Raw genomic sequence first — 17,936 nt, forward strand, 5'->3', positions numbered from 1 at the left:
CCAAAGTATGGGAGGGAGTATATGTGTATGCAGAGAAGGGACCCTCCTGCCTCCATCCCTTGGCTTTCCCTGGCTTCTCTGTGCTGCATCCTCCTTGCCATCATTGCCTCGCCCTGCTTGCTGAGCCCGCCTCTCTCCCTCTGTTTCCACGCGAGACTGTGGTGACAGGGGGGGAATGGGGAGGGGGGGTTGGGGGAGGACCTCCCTCCATCCAGTCCCGGATGCATGACTTCATCCTTCCGCCCGGGTTTCCTTTATGATGTAGGGCTCTCCCGAGCGCGCTGCTCAGACGCCGCTGGGTCGAGGCTGCTGTCGGACGCTGCTGCGCCTTCGCTCTCTTCCTCCTCCTCCTCCTCCTCTCCGGATCTGCCTCTCTCTCCGTCTCTTCTTCCTCCAACTGCTGCTCTTCCTGAGGCCGGGCCCCGCTCTCCTGCCGCCGCCCCCCTCGCCCCTTTCTCTCCCTCCGAGGAGGAGGAGGCTCACCCCGCCGCCGTCGTCCCCCCGGCATCATGTCCGAGATCATGCCCTACAACGACGACAAAGTGGCCCACTACGGCCCCGACGCCGAGGTGGGAGACCTCTCCTTCAGCTGCCGCCTCCAGGACACCAACTCCTGGGGGAACCAGTCCAAGCGGCCCCCCAAACTGGGACAGATCGGGAGGGCCAAGAGAGGTGAGCAAGGGGAGGCTTTTGGGGGGAGAAGGAGGGCTCCCTTTGGGCAGCGGCGTCTCCATCCATCCATTCATCCATCTCTGGCTCTTGAATGTTATTCACCGCACCATCTCATGCCTGGGATTCGGGGGTAGGTTCAGCCAAGAGAGGTGAGCTTTGGGGGGAGAAGGATGGCTCCCTTAGGGTAGACCCTCTCCATCCATCCATCCATCCATCCATCCATCCATCTATCCATCCATCTCTAGATCTTGAATGTCAATCACCGCACCATTTTATTCCTTGGGATTCGGGGAGTGGGTTCAATTCGGGGGGCTTTTGAAGGGGCTTCAACCTCAAACTGGGACAGATCGGGAGGGCCAAGAGAGGTGAGCAAGGGGAGGCTTTGGGGGGAGAAGGATGGCTCTTTGGGCAGAGGCGTCTCCATCCATCCATTCATCTCTGGGATCTTGAATGTCAATCACCGCACTATTTCATTCCTTGGGATTCGGAGGTGGGTTGAATTCGGGGGGCTTTTGAAGGGGCATCAACCCACCTCCCCTCCCTGGATCTTGGATGTTTTGGCAACCAACGCGTCCTTCTCCCAGTCCTGTTCCTTTGGGTAGACCCTCTCCATCCATTCATCCATCCATCTCTGGATCTTGAATGTCAATCACCGCACCATTTCATTCCTTGGGATTCGGGGAGTGGGTTCAATTCGGGGGGCTTTTGAAGGGGCATCAACCCACCTCCCCTCTAATAACATCCCTTCGGTCTCCATCCTTGGATCTTGGATGTTTTGGCAACCAACGCGTCCTTCTCTCAGTCCAGTTCCTTTGGGTAGACCCTCTTCATCTATCCATCCATTCATCCATCCATCTCTAGATCTTGAATGTCAATCACCGCACCATTTCATTCCTTGGGATTCGGGGGTGGGTTCAATTCGGGGGGCTTTTGAAGGGGCATCAACCCACCTCCCTTCTAATAACATCCCTTCAGTCTCCATCCTTGGATATCTTGAATGTTTTGGCAACCAACGCGTCCTTCTCTGGAAATAAATAAACCGAGGTCGCTTCGGTTCAGAGCTATTTCGTGATTGGGAGGCTTGGAGGTGGTGTGGGTAACATTGAAAGTGGGGGGGGGGGGCTTCGAAAGGGGCATCACCCCTCCATAAAGAGGCAGCATCCTTCCATGAAGCGGCAACATCCCTTGCCTCTCCATCCAACCATCCATCTCTAGGTCTTTGTCTCTCTTCCTTGGCAGTGTTTGGCTTTCCAAAGGGAAAAACGAGCCAGTCTTTAGAATAAACCGGGTTCGCCTCGGGTGGACTGGGTTTGAGGCTTCATAAAGCGGCATCATCCCTTCATAACACGGCATCATCCCTTTCTTCTCTATCCATCCATCTCTATATCTTTGTCTCTCTTCCTTGGCAGCGTTTGGCTTGCCAAAGGAAAAAACAAGCCAGTTTTTAGAGTAAACCGGGTTTGCCTCGGGTGGACTGGTTTGGGGGCTTCGAAGGGGCATCATAAAGCGGCATCATCCCTTCATAAAGCAGCATCACCCCTTTCCTCTCCATCCATCCATCCATGCAGCATCATCCCTTCATAACGCGGCAGCATCCCTTTCCTTTCCATCCATCCATCTCTAGAGCTTTGTATCTCTTCCTTGGCAGTGTTTGGCTTACAAAAGGGAAAGACAAGCCAGATTTTGGAGTAAACCGGGTTCGCCTCGGGTAGACTGGGTTTGGGGCTTTGAAGGGGCATCATCCTTTCACAAAGCGGCACCATCCCTTTCCTCTCCATCCATCCATCCATCCATCCCCAAGATCTTTGTCTTTCTTCCTTGGCAGTGTTTGGCTTGCCAAAGGGAAAGACAAGCCAGTCTTTGGAGTAAACCGGGGTCACCTCGGGTGGACTGGGTTTGAGGCTTAGGGGAGCATAATAAAACCATCATCCTTCCACAGAGCGGCATCATCCTTTCACAAAGCGGCATCATCCTTTCATAAAGCGGCATCATCCCTTTCCTCTCCATCCATCCCCAAGATCTTTGTCTTTCTTCCTTGGCAATGTTTGGCTTGCCAAAGGGAAAGACAAGCCAGTCTTTGGAGTAAACCGAGTTCGCCTCGGGTGGGTTCGTGTCCGCACTGCTTCACGTGTGTGTGTGTGTGTTTGTGTAGGGGGGGGGGGTTGTGTAGAAATGGCAAGGATCTTGCCGCAGAAAGAGCGAGAGAAAAGGTTTGCAGGGATGGAGAGGGTGAATGGGTCCCTCGCTTCCTCCTCTCTGCGCCTCTTCTGCTTTTTACGACCAACCCTTTCCCTTCCTGGCCATTTCCGGGGCTGGGATGGCTCCCCTTTGGCGCAGGACTCGAACCCGGGCCGTGTGAGCCCCTCCCGGCCCCCTTGCCCCCCTCCCGGGCTCTCTTTTGGCCCGGCTGCGCTCCCTTTTTAATCCCCTCCGAAGCGCGCAGGAACCATCTGGAAAGGGACGCGAGGAGCCATTTTCCTCCCTCTGATTTGGTTGGACAGATGTTGAAAAGGGAGGGGGGAGGGATGGGGAGGGAGGAGGGGGAGCAAGCCCCCCCTTGGGCATCCCAAAAGGGGGGAGGACAATCCCCAAAGGGCGGGAGAAGGGGGCCAAGCCGTGCGCCCCCGACCCCAGCCTGTGCGCCACGATGCGCATCTCCCTCGCCTCTCTTGTTTCTGACGCTGTGCTTTATCTTTGCCCTTCCCCCCCCCTTTTCTCTCCCCCCCCCCCCCTTTCCAACAGTGGTGATCGAAGACGATAGAATAGACGAGGTCTTGAAGGGAATGACGGACAAGTCGCCCTCCGGGGTATAAATCCGGGGAAGAGCCGAAGGCGCCCGCAGAGCCAGACCTGCAGGCGGAAAAAAATCCCTGAAATTTTTAGCACTTTTGGCTGCGCATGTTTGTTGGGACTGTGGACCACAAGGAAAGCCAACGGAAGCAGAGAAAGAGAAAGAGAGAAAGAGAAAGGAAGAGAGAGAGAGAGAGATGAGGCTGCTGGCAACACCCTCCACCCCCAACGCCGCTGACCCCCAAACCCGGCCAGGGATCACTTGACAAATGGGGGGGACAACGCACCATCTCCACCTCCGAAAGGACGGCCAGCCGCCCAGGGACGCCCAGAGACTTTGACACCCAACTCGGCCCTGCATTTTGACGAGGCCCGTCCCCTGTTCCATGACCCACCCCGGGATCATATGGCGGGTGCTCTCCCGCCTTGGGGGGCTCTCCATTTCGCACTGTCCCTTTAAGTGCGTCCCGCTGCGGGGCCATCCCCAAGCAGGCCCCTTCCTTCCTTCCCCCTCCCCCCCCCCCTTTGAGCTGATAACGCTGCTTGTTTCCATCCTGTAAACTGCAAGTCCTTTTCTCGGCCTGTCGTAGCAACACCACCACCGCAGACCCCTTCTTTTCCTCGGGCGACCCCCATCATGCCACGATGACAAAGGTGCTGAACCCCTTTTCAGAGCTCTCCCAATGCTCTCTGCTTAGAAGGGGGAGGGGGGTCTCCTGTAGCGATGCACTTTACACCTTTTCCCCCCTATGACACTTGCATAGGTAGGCGCATCCCCTTATATACAGACACCCCCAGACCCGCCACTTATATAGCGCTCTCGTTGTGTTTGCAGTCATCGCTTATGTCTTTCCGGCGGCCCAAGACACACGGCTCCCATCCTGTCCCGTCCTGTCCCTCGGCCCACCCGAAAACCCAATCCGTTTGCAAAATACCAGCAGTTTTTGGAAGCAAACCCAAAGCCAGCAGTGCTGAGTGGAAGACGGAGAGGTCCTGACCGCGGATGGACTATATAACATTCAAAGACAGTGATTGGTTTTTTGCTGTCAAGAGACATTTTTGCTCCATCTTTTTTGCATGAGCTTCCTGGTCTTGGTGCCACGTCTTGGTGCCACTAGTCATCCCACTATGGCACGCTTCTTTTTAAACAGAAACTCCTCATATTTGTATTTTTATATCTGAATCTTTGTTAAGCAACAATCTGCTAATGTCTACTGTCAAATCGTTGCATCAAAAGATTGTTTGTGTTCTCTCTTTTTATGTTTTTCCTCCCCCCGCCCCATAAAGGAGAAAGGCAGAGAACGGTTATTTTTGCACCAGATGGATTTCCCAAAGGAAGGCAGATCACGTTGACATAGTGGGCTCTTTTAATTCTATATCAGTATTGGACAGGACTTCTTGAATGTGTTTCAGGTTTTGCACACATCATTGTTAACAAGACATGTATTTTAACAAACAAAAAAGTCTTATACTGTGATCAATGGCTTTGTCGATGGACTTTGTCGGAACATGATGAATTTAGAAACAAACAAAAAAAAATACCTATTGCACTGTTTATGAATGTGTTCAGATAACTCGCTGGTTATTTGATGCCTCCGGATTACGGAGGCGATGTTCAGAGTTGTTTTTAATTTTGTACTTATTATTTAATTTATTTTTATTTTTTAAAAAAGAGGCTTATTCTTGTCTGTTGTGCATGAGATAAACCATTATCTTTTCAATAATAATAATAGTAATATACAATGAAATTTTATGAAGACAAGCAAAAAAATAATAATAATAATACAAAACATAAGGAGAAAAAAAAGGAAATTATTGTCATGACATTCTAAGAATGAACCCATTGTAAATTTTAATGCCATTTTTCACTGTATTGGTGAACAAAACTCAATGAATAAATACATACATATATTGAAATGGAAGCCAATTCTGGGTATCTTCCTTGCCAGAAAAAAAAAACCCAAAACAAAACCAAAACAAATGTGATCTAGAAGCTTTGACATCAGGGCAAAACCTGACGCTGCAGCTTTCCTGCTGGCTGAGGACTCAGATTCATTGCCCAAATTGTTGGAAAGATTAGAAACCATTGTCTTCTGTATTCCCTGGAGAACAAAACAGGGATCTTGCTAGGATAGGCATGGCCAAACTTTGGCCCCCCGGGGTGTTTTGGACTTCAACTCCCAAAATTCCTAACAGCCGGTAGGCTGTTAAGAATTGTGGGAGTTGTAGTCCAAAACACCCGGAGGGCCAAAGTTTGCTCATGCCTGATCTACAGTGTAGGCTGTTAGGAATTGTGGGAATTGTAGTCCAAAACACCTGGAGGGCCAAAGTTTGGCCATGCCTGATCTATAGTGTAGGCTGGTTAGGAATTGTGGGAGTTGGAGTCCAAAACATCTGGAGGGCCACATTTTGCCCATGCCTGATCTGCAGAGTATGCTGGTTAGGAATTGTGGGAGTTGTAGTCTGATGCACCTAGAGGGCTGACGTTTGCCCATGCCTGATCTATAGTGTAGGCTGGTTAGGAATTGTGGGAGTTGTAGTCCAAAACACCTGAAGGGCCAAAGTTTGCCCATGCCTGCTCTACAGTGTAGTCTGTTAGGAATTGTGGGAGTTGGAGTCCAAAACACCTGGAGGGCCAAAGTTTGCCCATGCCTAATCTACAGTATAGCCTGGTTAGGAATTGTGGAAGTTGAAGTCCAAAACACTTGGAGGGCCGAAGTTTGCCCATGCCTAATCTACAGTGTACCCTGGTTAGGAATTGTGGGAGTTGAAGTCCAAAACACTTGGAGGGCCAAAGATTGCCCATGCCTGATCTACAGTATAGCCTGGTTAGGAATTGTGGGCATGGGCAAACTTTGGCCCTCCAGGTGTTTTGGACTCCAACACCTGGAGGGTCGAAGTTTGCCCATGCCTAATCTACAGTATAGGCTGGTTAGGAATTGTGAGAGTTGGAGTCCAAAACATCTGGAGGGTCAAAGTTTGCCCATGCCTGATCTACAGTATAGCCTGGTTAGGAATTGTGGAAGTTAGAGTCTAAAACATCTGGAGGGCTGAAGTTTTCCCATGCCTAATCTACAGCATAGGCTGGTTAGGAATTGTGGAAGCTGGAGTCCAAAACACCTGGAGGGCTGAAGTTTGCCCATGCCTGATCTATAGTGTAGGCTGCTTAGGATTTGTGGGAGTTGGAGTCCAAAACATCTGGAGGGCTGAAGTTTGCCCATGCCTGATCTATAGTGTAGGCTGCTTAGGATTTGTGGGAGTTGGAGTCCAAAACATCTGGAGGGCTGAAGTTTGCCCATGCCTGATCTATAGTGTAGGCTGCTTAGGATTTGTGGGAGTTGGAGTCCAAAACATCTGGAAGGTCTAAGTTTGCCCATGCCTGATTTACAGAGAAGGCAGTTAGGAATTGTAGGAGTTGTAGTCCAAAACACTTGGAGGGCCTAAGTTTGCCCATGCCTGATCTACAGAGAAGGCAGTTCGGAATTGTAGGAGTTGTAGTCCAAAACACTTGGAGGGCCTAAGTTTGCCCATGCCTGATCTACAGTGTAGGCTGGTGAGGAATTGTGGGAGTTGTAGTCCAAAATACTTGGAAGGCTGAAGCTTGCCCATGCCTGTGCTAGGATGTACCCTAACCATGCCCTTGATCCAGGCAGCCTCTTTTCCATCAGGCAGGATGCTTCTGCTGTAGGAATTGCGCAGCTCGATCCCTGATTTTCAGGCATCGCTCTCCCAGCCGTGAAACCTAAATCTCTGCAGTTGCCTGATTGAGATGGCAAGAACTAAATGACCTAGTTTTGCTTGACAGACAGAAATAGAAATTCAGGCAGCTGAGCAGCTTGTGGATGTTAAATATTTTAGCAGAGCCTCTCGGAGGAGCTGCCCTTTTTGCCTTTGGGAGAGAGATGGAAAGGACTCTGGGCACAGATCTGCCAGTGGCCGTCCTTAGGGGAAGCTGCTTGGTGCCCAGGAGAGGAGACTGCTGCATTTGGGGCTTGTCATCTCTACCAAGGAAGTGGATCCAGAACAGAAAGGGTGGCTTCTGGACACACAACCGCGAGATGGCTTCCCTGGCAGAAAGAAACAACAGCCCGTGCCTGGCTGGTGGCCATCCAGGAGGTTTGTGGCACCTTTCCAAGCGAGAGGCCTTCACAACGTCCTTCAGGCCCTTGGGAACGGCAACGAGAGAGATTGGGGGACTCTGAGGAGAGAGAGGCACGTGTATTTCTCCTCTTCACCCTGAGATTCCTCTGCTCTTTAAAAAACAATGAGAACAGCAACCTTCATTTGAATTCTTGCAGCTATGGTTGTTTATTTATATATTTTTTTGTTTAACTCCAAAGGATCACATTGCAGGTCTGCCAATGTCACCAATCAGCACAATAGCTCACACATCTAAATGGTATGTAGAATAATGGGTGAGTGCTCCTGGATACAAACCCAAGTGCATGCACACAGACACACACACCACTTCTGTAACCATGCGCAAAGTCAGGGTCAGCACAAAGATGCTCATTTCAAACAAGACCGCCTGAACCATCGCTCAGTAAGCAAGGAGTTTCATAGAATCATAGAATCAAAGAGTTGGAAGAGACCTCATGGGCCATCCAGTCCACCCTCTGCCAAGAAGCAGGAATATTGCATTCAAATCACCCCTGACAAATGGCCATCCAGCCTCTGCTTAAAAGCTTCCAAAGAAGGAGCCTCCACCACACTCCGGGGCAGAGAGTTCCACTGCTCAACGGCTCTCACAGTCAGGAAGTTCTTCCTCATGTTCAGATGGAATCTCCTCTCTTGTAGTTTGAAGCCATTGTTCCATTGCGTCCTAGTCTCCAAGGAAGCAGAAAACAAGCTTGCTCCCTCCTCCCTGTGGCTTCCTCTCACATATTTATACATGGCTATCATATCTCCTCTCCGCCTTCTCTTCTTCAGGCTAAACATGCCCAGTTCCCTAAGCCACTCCTCATAGGGCTTGTTCTCCAGACCCTTGATCATTTTAGTCGCCCTCCTCTGGACACATTCCATCTTGTCAATATCTCTCTTGAATTATGGTGCCCAGAATTGGACACAATATTCCAGATGTGGTCTAACCAAAGCAGAATAGAGGGGTAGCATTACTTCCTTAGATCTAGACACTATGCTCCTATTGATGCAGGCCAAAATCCCACTGGCTTTTTTTGCCGCCACATCACATTGTTGGCTCATGTTTAACTTGTTGTCCACGAGGACTCCAAGATCACGTGAATGAATTGTTTATTGTACTAGCCATAGGCCATGACATCAGCAATATACTAACTTTATAAACACTTTCCAATACAAACCTTGAAACGTAACAAGAATTAAAACTAAAACAAGTTCTTTAAAATTATGAAAGCAGAAACATGACAATAACAGTGTCTGCTTTGTGTCATTCCAAACTGTTTCCATTTCTGACCTCCAGTATGGATTTTGCTGCTTTGGCTCTTGATCTTTTGGGCTGCAATTGCGAATGTGGCAACCTTTAGTGTTATATTTTTAGAACGATCGGCTAGCAAGTCGCAGATCACCCCAGATTGTTGCCATGATGCCCTTTCTTCCAAGAGTGATCCTAGGAGATTTTTCCTAGGGTCATTGTACAAGGGGCAACATAGCAAATAGTGTGTTAGGTCTTCTATTTCCCATGCGAAGGAGTTTCACATATGTTTTGATGCAGACAACCAGCTGTGTTTTCACTACAGATATGTGGAGCAACAGCTGCTTGCAAAGGTCTAGTCATGCATATTTGGAGGTGAGAAGGTATACATATGCTCCTGCAAGCCACAGCTACACAAGAATGCATGCATATTTTCCTTAAAATGACAAACATGCACCAGCTCTGTCTAGAATCAAACAATATGGAGAGTCTTGAGTCTCAGGAAACATCTGCAGTTCCAAAAAAGATGGGAAGAAAGAAATCTCAGGCTCTCTGAAACCTCACTGGTAGCTCTGCCCTGGGTTCAAGGATGGGGAGGGAAGCCCTATGGATCCATAAGCACTCAAAGGGGATAGTATAGGGTGTTTTCTGAGCAAGAGATGCATCCCCGTGCCCTTCAGTTTCCAAAGCCAGTTGCTTTGCCATGCTGCAGTCTCCGATGACGCCGTGCCGAAAAGCCTCGGGCTCCACTCAGCCCCAGCTGGCTCCGCACGGGGATGTGCTTTACAATCAGATATTTTTATTCACAGGCCAATTCCCCCTCCTGACTTGCAAGCAAAGTTTAATTAATCCTGGCACCTGGCACCCCAGATCCCCCGACAGCGACGGCTGCTTGCCTGCTTCTCCCAGGCATCGGCCCTCTTCTTAGCTGCAGGAGGAGGCAACTCAAGCAGCTGTCAGCCCACCACAGAATGAGAAGCCCTTCAGGAGGCTTAAGGGTCTCACTTACTTTGCTGCACCATCTGCAATTAGCAGGTGGAACTCACCGCCACAAGTTATGATCAACACATACCCATAGAGGAGTATTAATCAGGTGAATTTTCCCTTAACCCTGGGAATGTTCTGCTTGTTTTGAGCTCAGTAAAGGTTTCCCTTGACATTAAGTCTAGATGTGTCTAACTCTGGGGGGTGGTGCTCATCTCTATTTCTAAGCCAAAGAGCCAGCATTGTCCATAGATGCCTTCAAGGTAATGTGGTCAGCATGCAGGGGTGGCTCAAGCCATTACGCAAAGTAAGCATTTGCAGTATAGTTGATTTTGCCCAGGGGCGCTCTTGAGGCGCTCTTGGGGGAAAATAGACTTTGACATATGTGAGTTGTAGTTAGTGGGATGTATAGTTCACCTACAATCAAAGAGCAGTCTGAACTCCACCAATGATGGAATTGAACCAAATGTGGCACACAGAACTCCCACGACAAACAGAAAATATATATCTGTGATTGGTTGGCCGGGCCGGGGGGGGGGGCAAAATACTGTTTGCTTACCATTGAAAATTACCTAGGGCCACCTCTGCCAGCATGAATGTATGGAGTACAACTAACTTCCCGCAGAAACAGTACCTATTGATCTACTCACATTTGCATGTTTTCGAACTGCTAGGTTGGCAGAAGCTGGGGCTAACACAGACACATAAAGCTTCCCCTTTATCTCTGGCTCTGGGGTTGGTGCTCATCTCCATTTCTAAGCTGAAGAGCCTGCGTTGTCCATAGACACCTCCTGGTCATGTGGCCAGCATAACTGCATGGAGCGCCATTTGCCTTCCAACTGAGGCAGTATCTATTGATTTACTCACATTCATAGAATCATAGAATTCTATGATTCTATGATTCATAGATTCATGTTTTCGAACTCCTAGGTTGGCAGAAGCTGGGGCTAACACATAAAGCTTCCCCTTTATCTCTGGCTCTGGGGGTGGTGCTCATCTCCATTTCTAAGCTGAAGAGCCTGCGTTGTTCATAGACACCTCCTGGTCATGTGGCCAGCATAACTGCATGGAGCGCCATTTGCCTTCAGACCGAGGCAGTTCCTATTGATTTACTCACATTCTCATGGTTTTGAACTGCTGGGTTGGCAGAAGCTGGGCCTAAGAGCAGGAGCTCACCCTGCTCCCCAGATTTGATCTGCCAACCTTTCAGTCAGCAAGTTCAGCAGTTTAACTTACTGTGCCAGCAAGGGAAGTAATCCTTTTTCTCTATTTATTTTCTCTGAAGCAAACCTCAGACAACCACAATTATCTTCCATTTACTCGCTGACTTTTCTCCCCAAGGTGCTCTGAGCTGTTAAGAGAAGCTGTGAGGATTTTTCTGACATCATTAGCTTTGGAAATCTGTGTAACGATTGAGTTTTAGCTCCCAAAGAAATTCATTTTACTGCCCACTTGACATTAAGAATCGGGTCAATATTGACTCCGGAAACCACATGACTCAGGAGGGTCGCCCGCCTCTGTCATAAACCTCTCCAAAGAGGTTTTTGGTAAGGATCATAAAGGGAAGAGGAGCTTGGGTTGCAAGCTCTCTTTCGAGCTCTCTCTGCAGAGGCAGCAGGGCCGGCCCTACCATTAGGCCCAAAAGGATAGTTGTTCTTTTCTGCTTGTGTTTCTACGTTCAGGGAAAGAAGAGATGAGGAGAGATCCCTGTAAGTTTTTCATGGTCTAGGTTGGAAGTAACTTGAAAGAACATGGAGAAATTAACTCAAACTGCAGGAAAAGAGAAGCAATACATTAGGAAGAACTTCCTGACAGTATGACTTGCTCAACAGAGGAACAGGCTGCCTGGAAGTCTGGTGGAGCCTCTTTCTCTGGAGGTTTTTAAGCAGAGGCTGGATGGACATCAATCAGGAGTGCTTTGACTGTATTCTCCTGCGTGGCAAGAGGATGGACTGGATGAACTTTGGGGTCCCTTGCAACTTTATTATTCTATGTCTCCGATGCTAGCTGAGACATAGCAATTGTGAGTGTTTGCTTGTCTGTTTTTGTGTGTGTCTTGGGATTGGCTCTGGAAAACCTTTCTTTCATTAAGTTGCCAAACTTGAAACTTTCTGATCCCCCAGTTCTGGGCCCCACAATTCAAGAAGGATGTGGATAAGCTGGAAAGTACCCATAGAAGGGTAGCCAAAATGATCTAAGCGCAGTGTTTCTCAACCTGGGGATCGGGACCCCTGGGGGGGTTGCGAAGGTATGTCAGACCATCAGAAAACACAGTATTTTATGTTGATCATAGAGGTTCTGTATGGGAACTTTAGCCCAATTCTATCATTGGTGGGGTTCAGAACGCTCCTTGATTGTAGGTGAACTATAAATCCCAGCAAGTACAACTCCCAAATGTCAAAGTCTATTTTCCCCAAACCCCATCAGTTTTCACATTTGGGCATATTGAGTATCCGTGCCAACTTTGGTCCAGATCCATCATTGTTTGAGCCCACAGTGCTCTCTGGATGTAGGCAAACTAGAACTCCCAAACTCAAGGTCAATGCCCACCAAACCCTTCCAGTATTTTCTGTTGGTCATGGGAGTTCTGTGTGCCAATTTTGATTCAATTCCATTGTTGGTGGGGTTCAGAATGCTCTTTGCAGGTTAACTGTAAATCCCAATAACTACAACTCCCAAATGACAAAATCAATCCCCCCGCCAACCCCACCACTATTCAAATTTGGGCATACTGAGTCTTTGTGCCAAATTTGCTCCAGTGAATGAAAGTACATACTGCAGATCATTATTTACATAGCGATTCATAATGTTAGGGTTATGGTTGGGGGTCACCACAACATGAGGAACTGTATTAAGGGGTCGCGGCATTAGGAAGGTTGAGAACCAATGATCTAAGGTCTGGAAGGATGAATCCCTAGGACAGTAGTTCTCAACCTTCCTAATGCTGCAACCCCTTTATACAGTTCCTCATGTTGTGGTGATCCCAACTATAACATTATTTTCATTGCTATTCATAACTGTAATTTTGCTACTGTAATGGATTGTAATATAAATATCTGATATGCAGGATATATTTTCATTCCCTGGACCAAATTTGGCACAAATACCTGATATGCCCAAATTTGGATACTGGTGGGGTTGGGGGAGGGATTGGTTTTGTCATTTAGGAGTTGTAGTTGCTAGGATTTATAGTTCACTTCCAATCAAACAGTATTCTGAACTCCACCAATGATGGAATTGAACCAAACTTGGCACACAGAACTCCCATGACCAACAGGAAATGTTGGAAGTGTTTGGTGGGCATTGACCTTGAGTTTGGGCGTTGTAGTTCACCTATATCCAGAGTGCACTGTGGACTTAAACACATTGTTCTGGGCAAGGCTTGGGATGAATCCTTAATATGCCCAAATGTGAACACTGGTGGAATTTTGGGGGAAATAGACATTGGCATTTGGGAGTTGTAGCTGCTGGGATTTATAGTTCACCTACAATCAAAGAGCATTCTGAACCTCACGAATGATAGAACTGGGCCAAACTTCCCACACAGAACCCCCATGAGCAACAGAAAATTATGGAGGAATTTGGAATGAATTGACAATGATTTTGAGGAGATGTAGTTCATCCAGAGTGCACTGTGAATCCAAATGACTATGCCAAAGGGATTCCTAAGACCATCAGAAACATGATGACCCCTCTGAAACCCCCTCATGACCATCCTAGGGGTCCCGACCTCCAGGTTGAGCAACACTGGTCTAACTGCTCCGAAACAGGGGTGCATCGCATTGCTTCCTATTGACAGCCACATTCCTTCAGCAGTGCTGTGTTGGACGTGCATTTTGTCTCTTCCTGTTACCCTTCTCTTTCTCGCTCGCTCTATCTCTCATGTTTAATTCCATTCCATTCCCTTCTCTCTGTGTGTCTCTCCCTCCCTTGGCATTGAACAGGAAGCCATTACTTCTACAAAGCATGGGAAATTATGCAGAATCATGTTCACACCTAATCTAAACCCTCAAATGAGAGTCCATTTAACTCCCAAAGGTAATAACCAAAGAAGCAATGGGAAGGTGCAGGGATGCTGGAAATGTGTTAAACTTGTGAGAGGGTGCTCCCGCATTGATAAACAGGCTGATATTCATTTTACCTCCTTGCAGAGGCAGGTCACACTGCTTTCCCCCACCGTTCCCATTGAAACAGCATTAAATGGGAAGACTCTTACAAGCTCCATGTGTAATTGCAACTTGCTTTCTGTGTCTGCAGTGCTGCCTATTCCCAGTCAGTGAATAGGATGGATTGCACTTTGCACAACTGCCAGCCCCAGGATTTCATAGCATTGAGCCATGGCACTTAAAGTGTTGTCAAACTGCATTAATTTCACAGTGTAGATGCACTCTGGAAGTGAGTATTATTCAATTCAAACGAATTTACTTCCAAAGAGCACATATCAGTTCATAAGTGGTGACCGTGGGTTATTCCCATTTTGGTGGATGAAGAAACTGTTCTGGGTTTTAGTTTGAATATTAAATGACTTGACTAAGACAGGCCTGCGCAAACTTCCTAACTTGAGGGCTGCATATTAGCACTCCCTGCTAGGAGGACTGGCTGCCAGGTGATGGAAGGAAGAATAAAGGAAAGAGAGAAGGAAGGATGAAAGAGAGAAGGAAGAAAAAAATGAAAGGGAGGAAGGGAAAGATGGAAGGAGAAGGAGGGAGAGAGGGAATGAGGGAGGGAAGAGGGAAGGAAGGAAAGACAAAAGCAAAGGAAGGAAGGGAAGGAGGAAGGAAAAAAAGAAGGAAGGAAGCAATGAAGAAAAGGATGGATGGAAGGAAGGGAAGGATAAAGGAAAGAGAGAAGGAAAGAAAGACAAAAGGGAAGGAAGGAGAAAGAGGGAGAGAGGGAGGAAAGATGAAAGGAAGGATGAAAGAGTGGGATGGAAGGATGAAAGGAAAAAAGAAGGAGGGAATGGAGGGAGGTAAGGAGGAAAAAAAAGAGAAGGAAGGAAAGACAAAAGGAAGGGAAGGAAGGAAGAAAGGGTGGAATGAAAGGAAGGGAGGGAGGAAGGGAAGAGAGAAGGAAAGAGAGGGAAGGGAGGAAAGGAGAGAAGGGTGAAAGGTGGAAGGGAAGGGAGGAAAAGGAAGGAAGGAGGAAGGAAAGAGAGAAAGAAGGAAAGACAAAAGGGAGGGAAGGATGAAAGGGTGGAATGCAAGGGAGGGAGGGAAGGAGGAAAGAGAGAAAGAAGGAAAGACGAAAGGGAGGGAGGGACGAAAGAGAGGAAGGGAAGGAAGGAAGGAAGGAAGGGGGAAGGGAAGAAAGAAGGAAAGAGAGAAGGAAAGAAAGACAAAAGGGAGGGAAGGAGGGAAGGATGAAAGGTGGAAGGGAAGGGAGGAAGAGAAAGGAAGAAGGAAGGAAGGAAAGAGAGAAGGAAGGAAAGATAAAAGGGAGGGAAGGATGAAAGGGAAGGGAGGGAGGGAGGAAAGAGAGAAGGAAGAAAAGGCAAAAGGGAGGGAAAGACAAAAGGGTGGAAGGGAAGGAAGGAAGGAAGGAAGGGGAAGGGAAGGAGGAAGGAAAGAGAGAAGGAAGGAGAGTCAAAAGGGAGGGAAGGACAAAAGGGTGGAAGAGAAAGAAGGAAGGGAAAGAAGGAAGGAGGAAGGAAAGAGAGAAGGAAGGAAAGATGGAAGAGTGGAAGAGAAGGAGAAAGAGGGAAGGAAGGAAGGATAGGATGGTGAAAGAGGAGGGTCTGAGAAAAGAGCCCAAAGGGCCCCCAGGCCTAGGTTTGCCCATACCTGGACTAAGGCCTTTGGGGATAGACTTCAGCACCTTGGAGAGACCCTTTGAATTTTGGCCTAAAACTCAGGATGGACTCATTCCCTTGCCAAAGCCATCAGAAAAAAACAGCTCACAAGGCTCCTAATATCACAACATGCCACCAAGAATGTGCTGAATTTTCAGAGTTTGTCTCCCCCGCCCCTGTTTTAATCTGGAAGCTTCCCTATCAGAGGATAAGGGGAATTAGATAACTGTAGTGTCCCTATTTTGGAAGATTTGTTAGTTAACCATTGCAGGCAGTTGTTGCTGCATAGCAAGCTGAAGGGGAGAGGGAACCTGCCAAAATCATGGGTAGATAGATAGCCTTTACTTATGGATTAGAAGAAGGCTCAGAAAAGTTACTTTTTAAACTATATCTTTCAGAACCTCCCATCCAGCATGGAACTCTATTAGGGGATTCTGTCATCCAGCATCAGTTTAAAAACCTCCAGAAAAGGAGACTCTACTGGACTCCAAGGCAGCAGATCCCTCTGATGAACAGCTCTTATTGTCAGGATGTTCAGGTGAAAGCTCATTTCCTGCCATTTGAATCCATGGTCCTGGTTTCTAGAGCAGCAGAAAACAAGTCTACGCCGCCTTCGGTATGACATTCCTTTAGGCATTCAAACCTGGCTCTCATATTCTCTTCTCTGCCTTCTCTTCTCCAAGCTAAACATACCCAGCTCCCTCAGTGGATTCATCTGGGGCTTGACTTTCAGAGCTTTGACCATTCTGGTCACCCTTCTCTGGACACGTTCCATCTTGTCAATATCCTTTTTATTAGCAGGGAATATAATTAAATTAAAAGAGAAAGTAGACCTTGTAAATGTTGGCAGTCATCTTAACCAAACAGAGCCTTCAAGGTCTTCACTTTGCCTCTGAATATCTAATTTTGGGGAACCAATAAGGGCCATCCATCCAGGGTTTGGTCCAGGACACTTTGCTGCATTGGGAGGAGAGGAGGATGATCCTCCATTCCCTTCTACCAACATCTTCTGGTGTATTTGTTGTTCATTCGTTCAGTCGTCTCCGACTCTTCATGACCTCATGGACCAGCCCGCGCCAGAGCTCCCTGTCTGCCATCACCACCCCCAGCTCCTTCAAGGTCAGTCCAGTCACTTCAAGGATGCCATCCATCCATCTTGCCCTTGGTCGGCCCCTCTTCCTTTTTCCTTCTACTTTCCCCAGCATCATTGTCTGGTGTATTAGCTCAGTTTTATTTCACTATCCGCAACAAGATCCTATTCTACTGTATTAGAGGGCAGAAGGCTAACAAAGCAGGTTTAGGGCATGCTGTAGTGCAGGCTTGGGCAAAGTTGGGCCCTCCCTCCAGATGTTTTGGACTTCAACTTCCAAGTTGAAGTCCAAAACACCTGGAGGGAGGGCCCAACTTTGTCCATGCTTGCTGTAGTCGAACCAGGACTGTCAAGATGAAGACCTTACAGGTGCAAAGGATACACTTGTCTTCTGGGAAATGTTCAGTACTACACTTAGGCAATATATATCAAATGCACAGATATAGGATGGGGTACTGTATCTGTACAGTACATGTGGAGAGGATCTAGAAGTCTGAACATGTCAATAGTGTGTTGTTGTTCATTTGTTCAGTCGTTTCCGACTCTTCGTGACTTCATGGACCAGTCCACACCAAAGCTCTCTGTCGGTCATCACCACCCCCAGCTCCTTCAAGGTCAATTCAGTCACTTCAAGGATACCATCCATCTTGCCCTTGGTTGGCCCCTCTTCCTTTTTCCTTCCATTTTCCCCAGCATCATATTCTTCTCTATACTTTCCTTTCTTCTCATGATGTGGCCAAAGTACTTCATCTTGGCCTCTACTATCCTTCCCTCCAATGAGCAGTCAGGCTTTATTTCCTGAAATATGGATTGGTTGGATCTTCTCAATGTCCAAGGCACTCTCAGCACTTTCCTCCAGCACCACAATTCAAAAGCATCTATCTTCCTTTGTTCAGTCTTCCATATGGTCCAGCTCTCACATCCGTAGGTGACTACAAGGAATACCATTGCTTTAACTATGCAGATCTTGGTTGCCAGTGTGATGTCTCTACTCTTCACTATTTTATCGAGATTGGACATTGCTCTCCTCCCAAGAAGTAAGCATCTCCTGATTTCCTGACTGCAGTCTACATCTGCAGTCATCTTTGCACTTAGAAATACAATTCTGTCACAGCCTCCACGTTTTCTCCCTCTATTTCCCAGTTGTCAATCATTCTCATTGCCATAATCTTGGTTTTTTTTATTATGTTTAGCTGCAACCCAGCTTTTGCGCTTTCTTCTTT

General features: G+C 47.8%; 1 protein-coding gene across 1 annotated transcript; it reads left to right on the forward strand.

The window, feature by feature from the left end:
* Positions 1-233: 233 nt before the first annotated feature.
* On the forward strand, positions 234-5,384 carry CAMK2N2 (calcium/calmodulin dependent protein kinase II inhibitor 2). Its single transcript, XM_060767387.2, has 2 exons — positions 234-672; positions 3,415-5,384. The coding sequence occupies exons 1-2, from the start codon at positions 510-512 to the stop codon at positions 3,483-3,485; spliced, it is 234 nt and encodes a 77-aa protein (XP_060623370.1). The 5' UTR covers positions 234-509; the 3' UTR covers positions 3,486-5,384.
* Positions 5,385-17,936: the final 12,552 nt, after the last annotated feature.

Source organism: Anolis sagrei, chromosome 3 (assembly GCF_037176765.1).
Source record: "Anolis sagrei isolate rAnoSag1 chromosome 3, rAnoSag1.mat, whole genome shotgun sequence".
Lineage (NCBI taxonomy): Eukaryota > Metazoa > Chordata > Lepidosauria > Squamata > Dactyloidae > Anolis > Anolis sagrei.

Excerpts from the sequence above, each read along its gene's own strand:
- CAMK2N2 (XM_060767387.2), top strand. The coding sequence starts at position 510 with ATGTCCGAGATCATGCCCTACAACGACGACAAAGTGGCCCACTACGGC. Across the intron at positions 673-3,414 it reads GATCGGGAGGGCCAAGAGAG|TGGTGATCGAAGACGATAGA; the intron begins GTGAGCAAGGGG and ends CCTTTCCAACAG.